We start from the raw sequence: 21,515 nt of genomic DNA, 5'->3' as shown, positions 1-21,515 counted from the left end.
AAACATGGTCACCGTGGCGAATTTCACATCTTCTGAGAAAAATACACAATAATACATTCTTCTGTAGGATTTGTTTAAGGTCATCACTAAACTTTTGCTTGATGGATAGGATTACAGGATTCACACAGTATCTAGTTCTCTATTTGGGAGTTTATTTGGAGAAACAAACAAAGAGATTGAGGAGCATTAGTCCTTTTGCCATTGATGGGGATTTTCATCTCCTTTGTGTATTCTTAAGCTACAGAACTACAATATCATTGATCGTACGTTGATGTTGTCAACATTGTAACAAATATATGTGGAACAAAAAATAAACTGCTTGATTATGATTTAATGTAACAAAACAGTTGAAAACACCACATGAAAAAGAAGAATTGATTATCGTTACTAATATGCATTTTATTACATTTATCCAAGAACAGCTTTGGACATCCCAGACGCAAAGAAAGTTGCAGTTTTGTCATTGACTTTAAACTGCATGCTTTTTGACTTCTTCTTTCTCAAACAATTCCTCCTTTTAACTTCAATCTGAAAAATAATATGCTAAAGTGTTAAAATTAACTAAAGAAATCTGACAACACATGGAATTTCAGAAATACCATAAAAGCTCTAAAATAGGCTTTAGTTTTAAGTTTAATTCAAATTCTAGTTTAAATTAATAAAAAAAGAAAGAGTTTCCTTTATTTTTAAGACTGAAGAATTACACTTCACAATACCCAAATTTCAAAATTTTCAATTACAGAACCAGAAAATTGATAAAAATCATCTTATGCTTGAGTGAAGTTAAAATGAAAGCAAAAGATAATAAACAAAACATACTCTGAAAATAATCCCTCACTGTGATTGGGTATAGAAGTTTTAGCTTCTCATTCATGAAATGATTGATTGGGTGATTGTTAATTGCATCAAAATGATTGATTGATTGAATATTAATTAACGTCCCTCTCAAGAATATTTCACTCATATGGAAACGTCACCACTGCCTGTGAAGGGCTGCAAAATTTAGGCCTATGCTCAGCGCTTTTATGGCCTTTGAGCAAGGAGGGATCTTTATCGTGCCACACCTGCTGCGACACGGGACCTCGTTTTTTTACGGTCTCATCTGAAGTACCACCCCAATTAGTCGCCTTCTACGACAAGCAAGGGGTACTGAGGACCTATTCTAACCTGGATCCCCATGGGAAGGGACAGTAAATTGTGGTAAAGTGAAAACTGTTTTATATATTTTTCATGAATATCAATATTAACTGCATTGATTTAAATGATTCTGGTCACCTGTCTGATGACCCTCAGTAATAGGGAAGTATACACCTCTTAGTCTAAATCAGATTGAACACCTAATGCTCTAAAGGGAGAGTATGTCACCTATAGTGTCCACATCTACAGAACTTTGATTTGTGATGCTGTAAAACTGGTGTCATGTCGATCCGTCCCACGGTCGGTCCGTCCTACGATGGTCCATCCCCTGGTTGATTCAGCCCATTTTGCTTAGTTGATCCGGCTCCTCCAAATTTGTTTAATTGAAGATTTAAGTATAACCCTAACCCCAACTTTAAAAAAGGGAAGTTCTTGCATGCATATTGCAGTTAGATATGTAAATAAAATTGTTTATACAACCCTTAAGCTTCATAATTTTTGTTTGAAGCGCGATAATCAGTACAATTGGTTATGAAAAAGTGTGCTCATTTATTGTAAAAAACATCATTATAATTTAAGTTTGTACAGCAATCAATGTAAAAGTGTGTCCATTAATCATTGTGAAAACACCTTTGTGAAAACACTTTTAGAGTTTTTATAACTGCAATGCTGTGCAATCTTTGATCATTAATTGCAAGCTTACAGTAAATTAACTAGTAGATTTTGTTTTTAAAACTTCAGAAGTTCCAAGAATTGCTCAGAGCTTAGGAATATTTTTTTTAGGAGTTTCCATGCCACTACTGTCACCAGGAGGTTTGATCCCGGGAGCAAACAGAGTGTGAAAGGTGCAAAAAAATGGCAGCATCGTACATGCAACAAAGGTTTACCATTTTATTCATATTCCGTTGCTTAATGGTAATTTCATCACAAAGTATGTTATGTTAGGCCAAAAAAAAAATATATGTAGGTTTCCACTTTCCCGGCCGACCCTAAAAATTCTGCCGACCCTCACACATTTTTTCCCATTCTCATATATTTTCTGAATGTCACAATTACAAGAGTATCTATTATACATGTATACTTTCAAAACACAGTAACAGTTTTAGTTTACAGTACAGTGGAAGAACTGTTTTGATTCGTCATATATTATAAACAGGGATTTATCAGTACCTTCTCTCCCAATCGAAAATAGGCTCAAATTTTCCCAATTTGCGGGTAAAAATTCCCAAAAATAAAATGTTGAAAAATTGTGCGTTTTTTAATCGCAAATCGTGCATTCTGTTTCCTGGAACTTCTTTGCATTGTTCATGTCTCTACTGCCTCTGTAGAGAGAAGCTTTTCCTCAATGAATATTATTTGCACTCCATGCATTAATACTTGTAAACACATATCTTTGGACAGTATTATTAGAATTTGCTGATGCGGTCTGACCATGTTAACACTGTGTTGTGTTTCTGTGAAAATTAAAGGTTATGTATACATGTATATATAATTTTGATATTTTTCCCAATTTCAGCAAATTGTCTATTAAATTTTCCCAATAATGAAAAAATGATGTTTCCCAAAATAGGCTGATAAATCCCTGATAAACTTTTACTTGATTACTAGATAATCACTATATTTTATGCATAGTAGAACACTGAATCATTAAAAAATAATTAAACATATAAAATAAAATACAAAACCCACTACCTACCTAGTACCTACTGACCCTTAAAAATTTTGAGATGAAAGTGGAAACCAACATATATTTTTGTTTTGCCTTAGTCTGCAATCAAGCCATGAATTTATACCAGAGAGCATATTAAAGGATTACTATGGTACCTGATGTCAGAGGCACACACAATGAAGATGAAATACGCAGATGAATTAAACCTATTCAGTACTGTATATAACACTTGGAAAAATAGTTAAAAAATGAGGTAATTATCTATTCTGGAGCCGGATCGACTAGGGGACGTTTTAACTAAATGACAGATAGTCTAGGGACAAATCAGTAATGGGACGAATCGACTAAGGGACGGATTGATAATGGGACGGAAAGTCTAGAAATCTGTAAAACGTACTCCTCAAGAAGATAAGTAAATACATGAGTAGCACTTCACCTTGCCATGTACATCTCTGCAATACCCACTTTCTAGACCTGATACAAAAACATCCAGGTTACTCATATGCAAGAGTCTCTTCCACAGCAGATGAGCTTCTTCATCAGCATTGTTTTCTCCTGTGCTGATGAATACAACTAATGTTCCTCGAGCACCAGACTCCGGTGTTAAGATGAACTGGCAGAGATACTGAATAAAGGCACTTATAGCTTTCACTTGGTGTCCAATATTTAGAAGAACATTTAAGCTATCGATTATCACCACTGGAGGGGTGGCATATTTGGTCTGTAGGTCTGCGTAGTAAGCTTTAACTTCCTCATAGAGCCCCTGCAGAGAATCACCGCAACTGCTCGCAAAATCGGAATTATCGCTTTGTATTTCTAGAAATCGATTTCCAAAAGTCTTCATACAATCGAAGAACTTCAGCTGAGATGATTCAATTTTCTGTACTAAGTTAACTCCAAGTTTTTGACACACTGACTTGTGATGACTAAACGACTGTGACAGCGACACAAAACACACTGGTCGATCAACATTACTGCTGAGGAAAAATGAAAGGAAGTGGTGTAAAAGAAATGTTCCATCTGCAGACGAGTCGGCCAAAGTTATCACATCCCCGAAAAGTTTGTCATCTTTTGAAATATCTAACACACTATTTACTTCTTCCATGCTTTTCTTACTTTCACTTTAATGTAATACCGAGCCCGATGAATTTAAGAACATGAAATACCATCTTATTCACATAATGTTTTGTCTTCTAAATTTTGAATGTTATTTCTGTTCAAAACCTGATAAATGAAATAATTTTTTTTTGATAACCCAGGCTGGTTTCCTATAAAATGAAATAAAGGATAAATGTCCTTTCTCGATTTTTTCAATTTCTGACAAAACGCAATTTCAAAAAATCATTAAAAAATCACAAAATGGCTCATTTGAATAAAAAAAACCAACAGATTAATTTTTAAAAATATTTTTGTGACTTAGAAAGAGAAAACTCGAAAATATCGGGGAAAATCTTGTATTCGTTTTCTTAAAAAATAATCGTAATCATAATATACCGCGTAGTTCGAAAGGACAAAATTCATCGATCATCAAGATGGGTAAAGAGAAAGATTTTCTTTAAAAGTTACAATTGTTTTCATATGTGTTGTTTGTTAGGCATATTATGTTTGGAGTAAACAACATTTTACATAGATGGTTCGTACAGTGCAGTAGCTGAGTCGTTTGTCTTCCGAATAGGTTTTACTGTGTTAGCGCTAGTGTAGAAATTAGCTGCAGAACTGTAGCTCTCCGAAAAAAATTATGTTGACAGACCGGAGAGCTACAGTGCCACTCATAGTAAAAACTGTATGTTTATTGCGCACGAAAAGCTGCGCTCGGTTCTAGGTTTATTTCTCCAACTTCTTGCACAATCTACCCAAAAGCACGAAATGAAAAAATTCCTCAGACATTTATCAACTACTCTCGTCCCTTTACTAACCTTACAAATGTTTACGAGATCTCGCTTACAAGTAAACATGACTGTCGATAGGCGAAAAGTTCGAACGTATGACTTTCCGAAACTGATCAGAGCCATTTAAAACATTTGTAAGGTTTGTAAAGGGACGAGAGTAGTTGATAAATGTCTGAGGAATTTTTCATTTCGTGCTTTTGGGTAGATTGTGTAAGAAGTTGGAGAAATAAACCTAGAACCGAGTGCAGCTTTTCGTTCGCAATAAATATACAGTTTTTACTATGAGTGGCACTGTAGCTCTCCGGTCTGTCAACATAATTTTTTTCCGGAGAGCTACAGTTTTGCAGCTAGTGTAGAAATATATCACAGACACCTGAGCCACTGTGGCTAATTTAAATTATTGGGTCTAATTTTCATTAGCCACATTTCATTTTCATTTGCCACACTAAATTCGAGAAAAAGAATATAATATTTATAGGTTATAGACTTTGTATGGGAAAATATGACGACCGAGTTTTTTGGCGCGTAGACGGACCGAGCTTGCGAGGTCCATTCGCGACAAAAAACGAGGTCGTCATATTTCCCATACAAAGTCTATAACCGTTTTATTATATACTTTCAATTTCATTTAGAAACTAACCATAATTTTATTTTTAACAATAACTTTATCGGTTTAACTGAGTAAAAGATGAAAAACACGAAAAATTTGAAAATTAACGGCGTAGAAATTTGATTGTGACGTAATGTTTGCGGGCCGGAATGTTTCCGGGCATATATCGTGTGATATATGCCTGCAAACTTTTAAAGAAAAAAGAAGAGATGAAATTGAAAGTAAATAATAAGATTCAAAGATTTTTATTTGCAAATTACACTGAAACACATACAGTTCTCACTTCACATCTGACAGTGACACCATGCACCATCGACCATCTGAGGATTGTCAAAAATAAAAAGGGGGAAAATAGTGAAAACACATGGTAAAATCATGATACACGATTTCAAGACTGAAATCTGGTCACAGTGTTTGTAAGAAAAAAGTCAACTTTATCAGAGTACTCTAGCTAATTTTCCTAAAAAAATAATATTTACTACTACATTCTCAACTCTATTGAATAAATGCCTAATAGATCTAGTGCATGGCTGGTATAAAGTGGGCGCATTGTAATGTCATTAGGCTAATACCCTTTAAATTTTCGGAAACAATGCAGGGTAAGGCCCCATTCCCAATGCTAAAAAGCAGGCATTTTGTCAATTTTTGTTTTGAAATTCCCAAACAATGAAAACAAATCAAGCAGGGTAGCCTAATTGTTAATAAATCTTCACAGGCCCACAGATTACAATTTTTGCTTCAAAATTGTGAAGTAAACCTAATTTTTTTACCTGCTTATTTGAATGAGGTAAACTTTGACCAAATATTAAAAAGTCAGAAGGAGTCCAATTATACCCAAGTGCACTCTGGATTGGTTTTCTCCCTACTTCTTTGTATGAAACATTTTTCTCAATTCCAAGCAAATGTCACTATTTTTCCCAATTAGAAAGGCCCAGGCCCTTGAAATCAAGACCTTAAAAAGATCCTGCAATGATAATTTAACAGTAAAGGAGAAAATGTAAAGACCCATCCACCCAGGATTGTCCACACACAATACACCCATGGTTTATTACATGTGTACAAATTAAATCCTCTTTCCAAAATGTTCATTCCATAATAACCCATTATGTTCTCTATCCAATTATCATTTATGGTGATGTTCTCAAATGAGTGAAAGATTCTCATGCACAATCAATCAATTAGAATAGAATATTTATTTAACCAATTTGGGCCCTCAGAGGAGCATTAGGATGCACAATGACAAAGTCCAAAATCACAGAAGCATGTGACAAAGGAAAACAAAGACAATTGCTCTGCATGATGAAAAGAGTTAGCCATCAAATCTATCAATGGATAAAAAACACACAAAACACATATTCGTGTAGTACAAGCATGGTAACTATGTTGCAGTAATCAACTTGCATGTTATGCATGCACATAACTATATTGTACATGTATGTTGTTTTCTTGTATTGAAATTTGCAATTGAATATTGGCAAAATAAAACAGAAAACTCGAGATCTTCATTTGACATGTATTAAAACAGCAGTGGTTTTTCAACATTTTTCAAAAGGGTCCTGTGGTTTTTGAATTGGGAAAAATTGTCAACATTTTGATCAAATTGGGAACATTGTAAACATGCTAAATATATCATCAAACAAGAATTCCAACACAAATTGATACCATTCTTTTATTTAACTTTCTTTTCTTTGAGCTGTTAAAATTTTCAACTATTATTTCTAAATTATCTAAAATTGATGCGTCTTTGTCATGTCGTACATAAACTATTCACATTGAACTTATTTTTTATCAAAACACGTTTTTAACCAGTTTTTATTATTGGGGAAAAATGTAAGTTAAATATGGGAAAAAATGGTAATTTTATGGAAGGGGAAAGGGCCGATATTCGGACCTAGAATGGGTCTTAAAAATGACTGAACAGATTAACATTGTTAAGCAGTACTAGGTTTTGAATGGTTTTGAATATCATATTCAAAAATTCTCCTCTAGGATTATTACATAGTGGATTTTCGAGTAGAAAAAGTAATTGTTGAACTTTAGATACTGTGATGACAGACTTTCACATCTAGGAAGAAATACAAATTTAGCAAAGTTATTAAATTTTCTTTCATATCTGCCTGTTTCTATCCATAGACAATGATTACTAATTCTGAATTTAGTGAGAATTACCCGATTGTCTCAAGGTTTTAAATTAAGGAATTTTTCAAAATTGAACAACCTTTTGTACTGAAACTCAGACAGTATGTACTTAATTTTTCAAATCCTTGCATTTAACAAATATTTCCCCAAAAGTTTGAGAAATTGTTACGCAGTTGCTTTTTTATGTACAATTTCAATTTGTTTTCACTTAATTTTTTGCAGTGGGACAAATTGATATTTATTTTTTCACTGTAATTGAAACATCAGTTGATAACGGTCACATTTTTTTCAGGATTGGTGCCATTTTGTTACTCAATAGTTGATTCGGCACATTCCAATATCACTCCCATCCTCACCCGCCACCTTCCGTTAAATCATTCATCAGACTCCTTCATCACATATTTAAATGGTGTCATACGAGAGTTTGTGAATGACGGAAACATTAGAATAAAAAGTCGATCAGAATTCGAATTACAAAACAGAAATGAAAGTAAAATCTTGTTCACCATTGTGGCGAGTAGGTCATGAAATTAACTCGCCACATGCAGTTTACTTGATCGTAATGATATTTATGCCCCCTTTCAAAGAAGGTCAAGGGTCAAACTGGACATTGGAATATACTGTCCGCTCAATATCTTGAGAACCCTATGCTTGACAGACATCAAACTTAGTACACTGGTACATCTTTAGAAGAAGATGACCCCTCTTGATTTTGAAGACACATAGGCAAGGGTCAAACTGGACATAGGAATATGCTGTTGTGAAATTATAGCATGTTTAGTTTGAGTATGCATTTGCTCCCAACAATGACTGTTGATATGTTGTTAAATTATAGCATGTTTAGTTTGAGGATTCATTTGCTCCCAACACTTTTCATGTAAAGGATTTTCTTTTCTTTCTGAATATATCAATAAAAATTCAGCTGGTTACGCGCATGGACCTGAACTTTGTTCACAAGTAGGACCTCTTGCTGTTTTCCAAAAATAAAGTGTTACGTGATATTCAAATGACGTCACAGGAAATTACCATGAGGGGAATTTACGGTAGCTCAGTCACAGTCAACATATGGGTAGACATCGAACTTGGTACACTGGTATATCCTAAGAAGTAGTTGACCCCAATTGATTTCAACCCAATTTGGAATGAAGAAAAAACAACCCACTGTACTTACTAACTTGAGCAATTGGGCAATGCACAATTTTTGCAGCTTTCTTTTCTACAATTTAGATAATCTAAGGCATGTACTACTTTGATATTTAACGATGTATTCATTACTTCTGTAGATCAAACCTATTCATTTCCATTGCTGACTGTCGATCAAATCGTTCAGGATTTGAATTTTCTAGCTGATATGCATTTGGAGGAGAAAGATTTCAAACAGCCATCAGTAAGTTTGTAAAGAAAATGTTAATATGTAAATGGCAATAACATAGCACTCAAATTCAAGGTTAATATACATGTTTGTGATTTCATTCACTTTGTTATGTGTCATACTTTAGTCTCTTCTCCATTTTTCTGTTAGAGGATATACAGGAAATTTTTCTTAGATATCTTCTTAACAAGAAACTTATCAAAATAACAAGCCAGCATTTTTGTACAGTGTAGATTCAACTTTGTACAAACGATGATGACCTCTGGGGTCAGGATGGGGTCAAAATAAGGGTTAAACTTTCATATTTCAAGATGAAATTTGGTAAGTAATGTGGTCCATGGACTTTTTGTTTGAAAACCTCTGTAATGATTGATTACTCAATATATTCTTATATTGCAGAGTCAAAGATGGCTGAAGATTTATTGTCGATTAGTAGAGATGATTTCAGGAGTTTCATTAGAGAGCATAATACAGGTATTTTAAATTTCTCAAAACAGCTTTAATTGTACAAATTCCAGCAGTTAATCACTTGTTGGTAGATTGTTATTCTGTGGCTCTTCACGTAGTCGTACATTCAGATACAATGTGAATGAACTTGTGCAATATAATCAGAAGTCTTTGTAAGAAGATTTATTGGTGATGCTACAAATAAAAAAAAGTGATATTTTTAGCTCGTAATTTCTCAAGTGTCACAAATTTAACTGTGGATTGCAGTATGAGCCCTGCACACGCATAGCTAAGGAATTTACAATTTCTACTGTTTTATTACAATATGTTGATCAGGACTTGAAGCTAACTTTTTATGTCACCAGTCCAGTCGGACTGATGGGGTATAATTTCAACCAATCCGCAGAAAAATTTACCAGTCCAAAAGAGTTTTTCAGAAATAATTAAACATATTTCGTTAATGTTATTAAAATGAAATTAAACTCAATATGCCTCAGACAATATTGTAACACTTAAATGTGGGATTTATATTTACGAATCAGATTCGTTTGACATCTACAGATCGAAGCATGCCAAATGTGTGTATAAAATTTCATAAGTATATTTTCCAAAATGATGCTTTAGAAAATTAACCAGTCCCATTGGACTGACTAAAACAAATGTCAGTCAGTCCGCCATACTTTTAACCAGTCACAGACTGACGGGCATATGTTAATTTCGAGCCCTGTTGATGGTGCTACTGTTAGGGAAGGCACAGCTACATACACATGCATTGAAATCGCATGACATACATCCAGGAATTTCCCCCAGGGAAGTGGGTTCCACTCAATGCAAATTTTTCTGGGGTGGGTGGGGTTCCAAGCTGTTGAGGATTAACATTAGTATTTCACAACTGGAAGTGTATTAAAAATAGATATATTTTCTACCAAGTGTTCAGTCCCTTGCTCCCTCCCCTAAGTGCTTACCTGGTATAATATAATCTCTAGTTGTTTAATTGAAAATAAGGAGGGGGAGGGAGCTCTGTGTAATAAGAATTGCATAATAGGATAAAAAATAAATCTTCAAAACTTTCTAATCAATAACAAGGTGGTGATTGATATTCGGAAATTTTATACAATAATCCCCTTGTGGCATTGGCATATTTTTAAATAGCAAATTAGAACAATATATTGTACAATATTCTACAGTGTTCGAAATTAACTTTTTCAAGCACTAGTCTGTACGGACTAGTGACAATTAACACTTGCTAGTCCACAAAGCATTTCACTAATCCATCCACTATATGATATAAAATAATTACATAAATTCATTTTTATTCAATGGTATTTAATCAAACTAAACAATTCACCGCTGCAAACAATTCAGTTTTTGACACCTACTGTAGAAAAAGACATCCATACTTAATTTTCTTCAGAAGCATACAATAACCTCTGAAAGACCCGCATGACATAACCCCTTTTATGAACCTTCACATATTTGGAAGGTCAGCATGTCATTTTCACGCAGTAACTTTACCATGCAGGTATTTTACAATAAGTTCAAACATCTAAGAGACTTGGGCTTTGCTGAAATTCTTGACCAATCAAGATTGATATTTGGATTTTCGCTAGTCTGTGTAGGCAAGTGCCTTGGAGAGTTTACTAGTCTGCATGTTTTGACTAGTCCCAGACTTACGAACATGAGGTAATTTTGAACCCTGTTTTAATCCTTAGCACAGTTATTACCCGGTGTATATTTTGGCCTTCTTCTAAAGTAAATGTAGATTCATGTGTGTGACATGTTACAACCCAGCTCCCCTTCTTTTATGTTAAAGATTCATAATAAGCATAATACCATTTCTCTGTCATAGTGTGTGCTAAAGTTAAACTAACCCTAGAGCCGTGAATGGGGGTGGGGGGGGGGTAAGACTTGCACCATGTTTCAAATTACGTGGCACACCCAGGAGTTGTATTAGGAAACTCGGTATGAGTAGTTGTTATTGTCAGAAGAACCTGAAGTTTATATATTTGTTCACCTGAGTCACATAGGTGACCTATTGGTATCTTTTTTTGTCCATCATTATGGGTCAAGGGGAACAAAAATTGTGAATTTTATGGACCCATTTTCCTGGGGTCCTGAGGGATGTGGCCAAAACCATCAAAATGAATGTAATCTTCAAAAATCTTCTTTACTCCTGGACATCAAGCAGTCAAACAATTAGCATGGTTATAATAAGCAATGAGCCTTTTACCAAAACTGTAAAATTCATGACCCCTGGGTTCAGGGTTTATACCCTAGGGTAGGGCTTAGTTGGTCTTATATTGAAAACACATTATATTTTAGAAAAACTTCTTTACTTCTTTACTTCAAGATTGCAAAATGTTTGCATGTTTATCATTGGCACTGAATCCTCAACCAAAACTGAAATTCATGATCCCAGGGTCCGAGGTCGGGGCTAGATTGGTCAAGTACATTATATATTGAAACTGCAAAAGAAAATCTTTGTTACTGCTGGGCATGAAGCAGACAAAATGTTTGTATTATAATAAGCAATGTGAAATTAATGACCCATGGGTTCAGGGTTTAGTTCCCAGGGTGGGGCTATGAAAATGCAATATATTTTAGAAAATATTTACTCCTGGACATGAAACAGGTGAACTGTTTATACAGGTACCTATAATGATCAATGAGCTCTCTTTGAAAATTAGAAATTAATTTGTCCTTTTAGTGCTCAAATAAAAAATCCCATGTCTCTGTGATGTGACTTAAACTTACTAATCCTCCCAGAGCTCAGTCATTGAAATTAAAAAAAATAACATACCAAAGGAATTTAGGTTTTGGATGTTTCTGAAATTCAAAATAACCCCCCCACCCCCCTTGAGATTTTAAGTGTGGATCAGTAGCTGGGAGGTCGACTCCCCCCTGAGATTTTAGCTGTGTATCAGTATCTGAGAGGCAAACTCCCCCCTGAGATTTTAGATGTGTATCAAGAGCTGGGAGGCAGACTCCCCCCTCCCCCTGAGATTTTAGGTGTGTATCAATATCTGGGAGGCCGACTCTCCCCCGAGATTTTAGGTGTGTATCAGTAGGTGGGAAGCCGACTTCCCCCTGACATTTTAGGTGTGCATCAGTAGGTGGGAAGCCGACTCCCCCCTGACATTTTAGGTGTGTATCAGTAGCTGGGAGGCCGACTCCCCCCTGAGATTTTAGGTGTGTATCAGTAGGTGGGAGGCAGACTTCTGAAACCGTTAGCCTTTTGTTAAAACTAGAAAGCACGAAAGTTAACGTGTCTGTATGATAGATGTGTATTAACTGGATTGCAATGAATTCCCTTATGATAGTAATAGTCTACTCTATAAGAAGATGTTATATATTTGTAGTCTACTCTGTAAGATGTTATATATTTGTAGTCTACTCTATAAGAAGATGTTATATATTTGTAATCTACTCTATAAGAAGATGTTATATATTTGTAGTCTACTCTATAAGATGTTATATATTTGTAGTCTACTCTATAAGAAGATGTTATATATTTGTAGTCTACTCTGTAAGATGTTATATATTTGTAGTCTACTCTATAAGAAGATGTTATATATTTGTAATCTACTCTATAAGAAGATATTATATATTTGTAATCTACTCTATAAGAAGATGTTATATATTTGTAGTCTACTCTATAAGAAGATGTTATATATTTGTAGTCTACTCTGTAAGATGTTATATATTTGTAGTCTACTCTATAAGAAGATGTTATATATTTGTAGTCTACTCTATAAGAAGATGTTATATATTTGTAGTCTACTCTGTAAGATGTTATATATGTGTAGTCTACTCTATAAGAAGATGTTATATATTTGTAATCTACTCTATAAGAAGATGTTATATATTTGTAGTCTACTCTATAAGATGTTATATATTTGTAGTCTACTCTGTAAGATGTTATATATTTGTAGTCTACTCTATAAGAAGATGTTATATATTTGTAGTCTACTCTGTAAGATGTTATATATTTGTAGTCTACTCTGTAAGATGTTATATATTTGTAGTCTACTCTATAAGAAGATATTATATATTTGTAATCTACTCTATAAGAAGATATTATATATTTGTAATCTACTCTATAAGAAGATGTTATATATGTGTAGTCTACTCTATAAGAAGATGTTATATATTTGTAGTCTACTCTGTAAGATGTTATATATGTGTAGTCTACTCTATAAGAAGATGTTATATATTTGTAGTCTACTCTATAAGAAGATGTTATATATTTGTAGTCTACTCTATAAGATGTTATATATTTGTAGTCTACTCTATAAGAAGATGTTATATATTTGTAGTCTACTCTATAAGAAGATGTTATATATTTGTAGTCTACTCTATAAGAAGATGTTATATATTTGTAGTCTACTCTGTAAGATGTTATATATTTGTAGTCTACTCTGTAAGATGTTATATATTTGTAGTCTACTCTATAAGAAGATATTATATATTTGTAATCTACTCTATAAGAAGATATTATATATTTGTAATCTACTCTATAAGAAGATGTTATATATGTGTAGTCTACTCTATAAGAAGATGTTATATATTTGTAGTCTACTCTGTAAGATGTTATATATGTGTAGTCTACTCTATAAGAAGATGTTATATATTTGTAGTCTACTCTATAAGAAGATGTTATATATTTGTAGTCTACTCTATAAGATGTTATATATTTGTAGTCTACTCTATAAGAAGATGTTATATATTTGTAGTCTACTCTATAAGAAGATGTTATATATTTGTAGTCTACTCTATAAGAAGATGTTATATATTTGTAGTCTACTCTGTAAGATGTTATATATTTGTAGTCTACTCTATAAGATGTTATATATTTGTAGTCTACTCTATAAGAAGATGTTATATATTTGTAGCAAACATTGTACGTGACGGATGAGATGGAGTATCCAGAATTGTATGAAGAGGCCATTGAGATTGTGGTTCTGTCCCTCACATTGTAAGTATAAAAGTTGTGAAATCTTAAGGTGGATCAACATCACATGAGGATCGATCAACCTTAAGGACTCTCAAAACATTACTAGCACAGCTGTAGTTGTTATACATGAAACCTCATTTTGTAATCTCAATTCTAGCTCAATGCCCAAACAGCAGTGAAAATTTGATTTTTTTTTCAATGAGTTTGATGTTTGTTTCAAAATGGTTGATATTAAATGAATTGGTAATCAATCATCACAAAATAAAAAAAAAAAAACACCAAAAAACCCAGAGGATTTCAAATGTTCTTCACTTGTAATTTTCTTGGAATTATTTAGCCTATAGGCATGTCCGAAGACGTGAGTTATCTCTCTTTGTATTCTAACATTTATTATACACCCGTCTTAAGACGGGCCGTATTATGTTATGGCCTTCATGTCCGTCCGTCTGTCCGTCCGTCTGTTAGCTTTTTCGTGTCCGGCTCATAACTTAAATACTATAAGGCCTAGAATAATCAAACTTTGTCAGTTGATACATCTTGGGTAGAAGGTGTGTCGCACATTAAAACCAGGTCGCTGTGACTTTTAATTAAGAAGATATGGCCAAATATGGTAAAACCCTGTCCGGCTCATAACTTGAAAACTATTTGATCTAGAATCATGAAACTTGGTCATCTTATGCATCTTAGGTAGAAGGTGTGTCGCACTGTACTTTAAGGTCACTGTGACATTTAGTTGAAGTGATTTTTTGAAAAAAGTATGTTATAATTGGTACAATCCCTACTCATATAAGAGTTTTGTAGAAAACCTCATTCAAAAATGTTACATCAAGAAAACACATATTTTTTTTATGATATACTGTACAGCTTCTTTTTAGCCTATGTAATGTTTCCTTTGTTTCTAACAATAACATGAGAAATTCCACTTGTCCCATGGGAGTAGCATGCAAAGGGCATTTTGACAAGACTAATTAATGAGTTTTGTGTAGAGCATCTCTGATCAACATGATCAAGCAGGTGTTATCTTTATCTCTAGGGAATTGGGCAGAGAGATCTTAGCCTCTTAATTGCAGATATACCAGAAATTATTTGTGAAAGTGAATTTGTTTGTTGTGGTTAGTCTTTATTTTCAAAATTAATTTGACATTGTACTATATAATTTTTAATTTTTTTTCTCAGCAACCTATATGCAGAGTATCATTTCTCACTAAGACAACAAATGGTTGCAATATGTATAAAGGCCTATTTTAATGATTAGTATTTTGATGTTTTGTTATGGCTGTGGCATTGTTCAGAAAAAAGATATACAATGAACAAAGCTGCAGATTGGGCATTTGTGTAAATCTGAACAGATGAAATAGTATTGCAATAACCATATTAAAAAATGTTAATTCAAGAAACTACACATTCTTCATTATATACACTGTACTATACAGCAGTATATAACAAATTATTTCTTTTGTGTCAGTAACAAGAGAAATTTCCCTTGTCCCATGGGTGTAATTATCAAGCAATTCAGGAGGCATTTTGCTAACAGAAAAATTGCATTCTGTCAAATTACAGATTAATTAATGAGTTTAGAAGATTTCTGTTACAGCAATCTGATCAAGGAGGTGCTATCTATATCTCTTGCAATCGGGAATTGGGCAGAGGAATCTGGCCTTCTAATTGATCTGTCAAATTTTAGAACAGTTCTAAGTGGTAGCCATTACTTTGAAAGTTAATTTGGTATAAAGTTTAAGAATTAATATGGTATTGTAAAATATATTTTTATTTTATATCTCAACAACAAGGTGCAGATTGTCATGTCTCACTAAGATGACAGTTTTACAGTCTAAGAATAAACATAATGACTAATGTTTGATGTTTTATTACGCTGTGCATTGTTCTTCATTCCTTAAAATACAATGAGCAAAGCTGCAGATGTGCATTTCTCAAGTCTAATACAACCAGTTGAGAAATATATGATGTATTATTTTTTTCTAATTAATAACTACACCATAGGAGATGCACCAGTATTTGAAATAACCGTTTTTAATCTATATTTATTTATATTGACATCACCATGCATATTTTACTTTTATACTTGAAGATTTGACAAAGGCAGATACTGATATATGTATTTTTTGATATGTTGAATAAATCAACCTTTTTGAGTACTCCCATTTATTGTAAGTTGTTTGCTTGGATAAAGGGCTATCTTGCACTTTAATCATTTCATTGAAACCATTTGGGAAAATGTTTTTATATCCTTTTAAAAATCATTAAGCTTACATTATCAATATTTGAAGCAATGTCACATGAGGCCATAAAGTGGGTAAGATTCTTAAAGGAAGGTTGACATTTGGTTCCATGCATACCTATCTCTTCATGGTGATATGTTCATGTTAACAATATGTGACGGGCGTATCATGTGCCGTGGTGGTGCACTTTATTCAGAAATAAACCAGATTGCAATGTTTGGTTAACTCTGTCCAAAGTATAACTGGACGTGTCCACTCTGTGTGCAAATCATTTGTACATGTGCAGCATGCAGCTGGGATTGTTTATCTCAAGTGATATATTTAAAATGCAGTAAATTAGGTAATTAGATAAAATAAAAAATTTCATTTGTTAAATATTGTTCAATTGATATAAATTATTTTCCAGGGGGAGGGGCTCTATTTACAACATTAATTTTCTATTATTTTTAGATGCAAAGTTGGTTATGTATGAAGGAAACCTATGTATTGTGATTTTTTATTAACGTTAACATATTTGTTGGCGTGATTGCTGTAAAATTACACAGCAATATCTTTGCGGCCTTCTGCACTGTTGATGATGCTTCTTGAATATACCACCCGGAAGTTTTAAACTACTGTTACGCAATCGCGCTACGTTCCGGATCAAAGAAAGATAACTTGTGTTTTCGGATTGGCCTATACCCTTCATGGGCAGGCCCGCTCACATTGGATTACTAATCATGCTCTTCCAGTGGACAGACTTGGTTTGTATGGAGTAAACACGTTTTCATCTATTGATATTTTGTAGGAAAAGGATGTTGTCATCCTGTGGAATTGCTGATTTTTCTGTAAAGGATGTCAAAGAACCATGTGAGAGACTTTTAGATCTTATATAATATACTGTTTAAAGGACACATCACATGTTTCTAAACTTTTTAATTTTTTCAGCAAAATTAATTCATTTTATGCCTAAAACTACTTTACATGTGTTTTAAATGAAACAGTTTGCGTAGTTTTCAAGTTTAAAAGCAATGAAATTGCGATATGCATATTTTCTTCGATATTTTACATGCCATTATGTGTGACGTTTTATGTGACCTTGAGCGAGAAGGTTTCAAAACAGTTGTTAGCCATTTCATAAACAGATTACATTTAATGGACAAAAGAGCCAGTTATCACATTAACGGCTTATAAATAACACTGCATTAGGGTGTTCTGAACCGTTTAAGGGTGTACTCGCTCTCAGTAGAAAGGATTTAGACTGAGTTTTTTTTTATTTTCGAAGGAAGGTATGAGGGAGGAGATGTGGATATTTTTTGGTCGGCGCAAGGACTTTGCCATAAAAAAAACAACCCATGCACTTTTTCAAAAAAGCATTTGGATAGAGACGTAGATAAACTGCGAGCAAGTAGTTCTATCGAAGCTAAGCACTGTTACGTGTAGGCCTACAGCGCCAACTGACCTTCACCTTGTAATAACATAGGCGTAATTTCTACCAACTGGTAGATTTACGAAAATTTTATAGATAAAACATAATTTAACTTACAATTATGAATAATGAAATATTGTATTTCCTAACTTTGAATTATAATGCTTCCTTTTTAGCTCACCTGAGCACAAGTGAGCTTTTCTGGTCAAAATTTGTCCGTTGTCTGTCGGCGTCGGCGTTGTTGTCGGCGTCGTAAACTTTTCACATTTTCGACTTCTTCTCAAGAACCACTGGGCCAATTTCAACCAAACTTGCCACAAAGCATCCTTGGGTGAAGGGCTTTCAAGTTTGTTCAAATGAAGGGCCATGTCCCTTTCAAAGGGGAGATAATCACAAAAATGCAAAAAATAGGGTGGAGTCATTTAAAAATCTTCTTCTCAAGAACCACTAAGCCAGAAAAGCTGATATTTTCATGAAATCTTTCTTTCAGATTTCAGTTTGTTAAAATCAGGCCCCCAGGGGAGGATGGGGTCACAAGGGGGGGAATCAAAGTTTTGCATGCAAATATATAGGGAAAATCTTTAAATATGAGCCAAGTGACTCAGGTGAGCAATGTGGCCCTTGGGCCTCTTGTTTTAATGAACGTGTAACAACAATATGTGCAGTGTACATTCGTATTTAGCCTAAATTATAAACGCCGTGCTCTCACTTCCTAACAACATGTAGATTAAAAAAGATATTGATAAAATTGCTGGATTGAAATAAAATATTGTGATTTCAATTATAAATTTGATAATTTTTTATTTTAAATCATTTTTTCGAAATGCACCCATGACAGTAGGCCTTGTTGTCATTCAATCTCATATTGCAATTGTATATTGTATCATAATTCATCTAATCCAAAAATAAATCTAGTAAAAAATTGAACTGTTTATTTTAAAAAACAAACAACGCTAATTACAGATATTTAAAGGAGTAATATCACCAAGTAGTGTTTAGACAACACGGATCCCGTGTAAACATTATTTACACTGCAATTACTCGCTTTCCTCGCTACATTCGGGTCGCTATTTGTATGCACTGGTGGCTGAAACAACTTGTCAACATCGAAATAAATGTTGTGTATGGTAAATAAATTAGGTCCCTAAAACCCAAGTTTTTAAAAATATCTAACACTACTCTCACAATGAGTTGATCGACAAAGGTCGCATATGATGTCACCGTACCACGTGACTACCCAACTAATTAACTAGACTTTTTGAATCGGGGCCTAGATTTAAGTCCATATTGTGGTTAATTATTGCAATATTTTGGCAAACGAACTATTAAAATTAATTACTATTAGCATGAGGAAGACTAAACGCAAATAACAAGTTGGGGGGGGGGGGTATACTGGAATCGGGTTGTCCGTCTGTCTGTAGGTCCGTCCGTCCGTCCGTCTGTAGACGCAATGGTTTCCGGGCTCTAAAGCATTATCCTTTCCACCTACCGTCACCATATCATACATATGGACTACCCATGGGATGAAAATGTTCCCTATCGATTTTGGGGTCAAAAGGTCAAAGGTCAAGCGCACTGGATATCGAAGTAGCAATATGGTTTCCGGGCTCTAAAGCGTTATCCTTTCCACCTACCGTCACCATATCATACATATGGACTACCAATGGGATGAAGATGTTCCCGATCGATTTTGGGGTCAAAAGGTCAAAGGTCAAGCACACTGGACATCGAAGTAGCAATATGGTTTCCGGGCTCTAAAGCGTGATCCTTTACACCTACAGTCACCATATCATACATATGGACTACCCATGGGATGAAGATGTTCCCTATCGATTTTGGGGTCAAAAGGTCAAAGGTCAAGCACACTGGACATCGAAGTAGCAATATGGTTTCCGGGCTCTAAAGCGTGATCCTTTCCACCTACAGTCACCATATCATACATATGGACTACCCATGGGATGAAGATGTTCCCTATCGATTTTGGGGTCAAAAGGTCAAAGGTCAAGCACACTGGACATCGAAGTAGCAATATGGTTTCCGGGCTCTAAAGCGTTATCCTTTCCACCTACAGTCACCATATCATACATATGGACTACCCATGGAATGAAGATGTTCCCTATTGATTTTGGGGTCAAAAGGTCAAAGGTCATGCGTACTGGACATCGAAGTAGCAATATAGTTCGGTTTGTCATGCCATTTGTTTTTTACACTCAGAAAAGAGGTAGTTTATACCTATTACCAACACCCTTTGGGAGATTGGGGTAAGCGGGGGGTATTCTTAGTGAGCATTGCTCACAGTACCTCTTGTTTTGTATACTTTGAAAACATGAGATGTGTCTTTGAAGTCTACAGATTCCCACCCCAACCCCCTACAAGAAAAGAAAAAAACATGTTTTTTTTAAAAATTATCTTTTCAGCTCCTAACCGAGTTCTTAAGATCATGTGTGCTGTTGCTAATATGATCAAATTTCAATCGGGCAGAATTCAGTTGTATCAGGACTTAAAAGAGGAAAATGTAAGTAAAATGAATGGTGTGGACATTGTCAGGTATGAAATTTATGTGGTGGAAATTGACTGATACGCTTTATTGATTAATGGCTGATGATGATGATGAATTCATCAGGTGTCATGCACACAGCTTGACAATATTACTAATTAGAACACAGTATTAACTTTAGGACACCAAAAAAGATTTGTGCATATTATACATTGTGATGAACACCCAGACACATGGTTTAGTTGAATTCTTAAGACAAATGGATTGGCTGAATTCTTCACACATGGTTTGGTTGAATTCATGAGACACACGGTTTGGGTGAATTCATGAGACACATGGTTTGGTTGAATTCACGAGACACATGGTTTGGGTGAATACATGAGACACATGGTTTGTTTGAATTCACAAGACACATGGTTTGTTTGAATTCACGAGTTACAAGGTTTGTTTGAATTCACGAGACACATGGGTTGTTTTAATTTACGAGACACGAGGTTTGGTTGAATTCACGAGACACATGGTTTGGTTGAATTCACGAGACACGGTTTGTTTGAATTCACGAGACACAGGGTTTGTTTGAATTCACGAGACACACGGTTTGTTTGAATTCACGAGACACACGGTTTGGGTGAATTCACGAGACACACGGTTTGGGTGAATTCACGAGACACATGATTTGGTTGAATTCACGAGACACATGGTTTGTTTGAATTCACGAGAAACAGGCTTTGGTTGAATTCATGAGACACGCTTTGGTTGAATTCATGAGACATGATTTGTTTGAATTCACGAGAAACAGGCTTTGGGTGAATTCATGAGACACATGGTTTGGGTGAATTCATGAGACACACGGTTTGGGTGAATTCATGAGACACACGGTTTGTTTGAATTCACGAGACACATGGTTTGGGTGAATTCACGAGACCCACCATTTGGGTGAATTCACGAGACACATGGTTTGGGTGAATTCACGAAACACACCATTTGGTTGAATTTACGAGACACATGGTTTGTTTGAATTCACGAGACACACGGTTTGGTTGAATTCACGAGACACATGGTTTGTTTAAATTCACGAGAAACAAGCTTTGGGTGAATTCATGAGACACACGGTTTGTTTGAATTCACGAGACACATGGTTTGTTTAAATTCA

At 34.6% G+C, this 21,515-nt stretch overlaps 2 protein-coding genes across 3 annotated transcripts in view; one reads left to right on the top strand and one right to left on the bottom strand.

Annotated features, from left to right (window-relative positions):
• Nucleotides 1-311: 311 nt before the first annotated feature.
• On the bottom strand, nt 312-4,098 carry LOC125671128 (elongator complex protein 6-like). Its single transcript, XM_048906609.2, has 2 exons — nt 3,243-4,098; nt 312-528 (listed from the first exon to the last, which is right to left on the bottom strand). Exons 1-2 carry the CDS (start codon nt 3,909-3,911, stop codon nt 409-411), a joined length of 789 nt encoding a protein of 262 aa, XP_048762566.2. The 5' UTR covers nt 3,912-4,098; the 3' UTR covers nt 312-408.
• Nucleotides 4,099-4,203: 105 nt separating this feature from the next.
• Nucleotides 4,204-21,515, top strand: part of LOC125671126 (kinetochore protein Nuf2-like) — a 30,902-nt gene continuing 13,590 nt past the window's right edge. For both annotated transcript variants that reach the window (XM_048906607.2, XM_048906606.2), the window contains exons 1-6: nt 4,204-4,342; nt 8,728-8,831; nt 9,216-9,290; nt 14,156-14,238; nt 17,245-17,306; nt 20,283-20,380. In XM_048906607.2, coding sequence (XP_048762564.1) covers nt 4,339-4,342; nt 8,728-8,831; nt 9,216-9,290; nt 14,156-14,238; nt 17,245-17,306; nt 20,283-20,380 — 426 coding nt within the window. In that variant the 5' untranslated portion in view covers nt 4,204-4,338. The remainder of the gene's footprint in view (nt 4,343-8,727; nt 8,832-9,215; nt 9,291-14,155; nt 14,239-17,244; nt 17,307-20,282; nt 20,381-21,515) is intronic.

Source organism: Ostrea edulis, chromosome 4 (genome assembly GCF_947568905.1).
Source record: "Ostrea edulis chromosome 4, xbOstEdul1.1, whole genome shotgun sequence".
Classification (NCBI taxonomy): Eukaryota; Metazoa; Mollusca; class Bivalvia; order Ostreida; family Ostreidae; genus Ostrea; species Ostrea edulis.
This window is presented reverse-complemented; position numbering and strand designations above follow the sequence as displayed.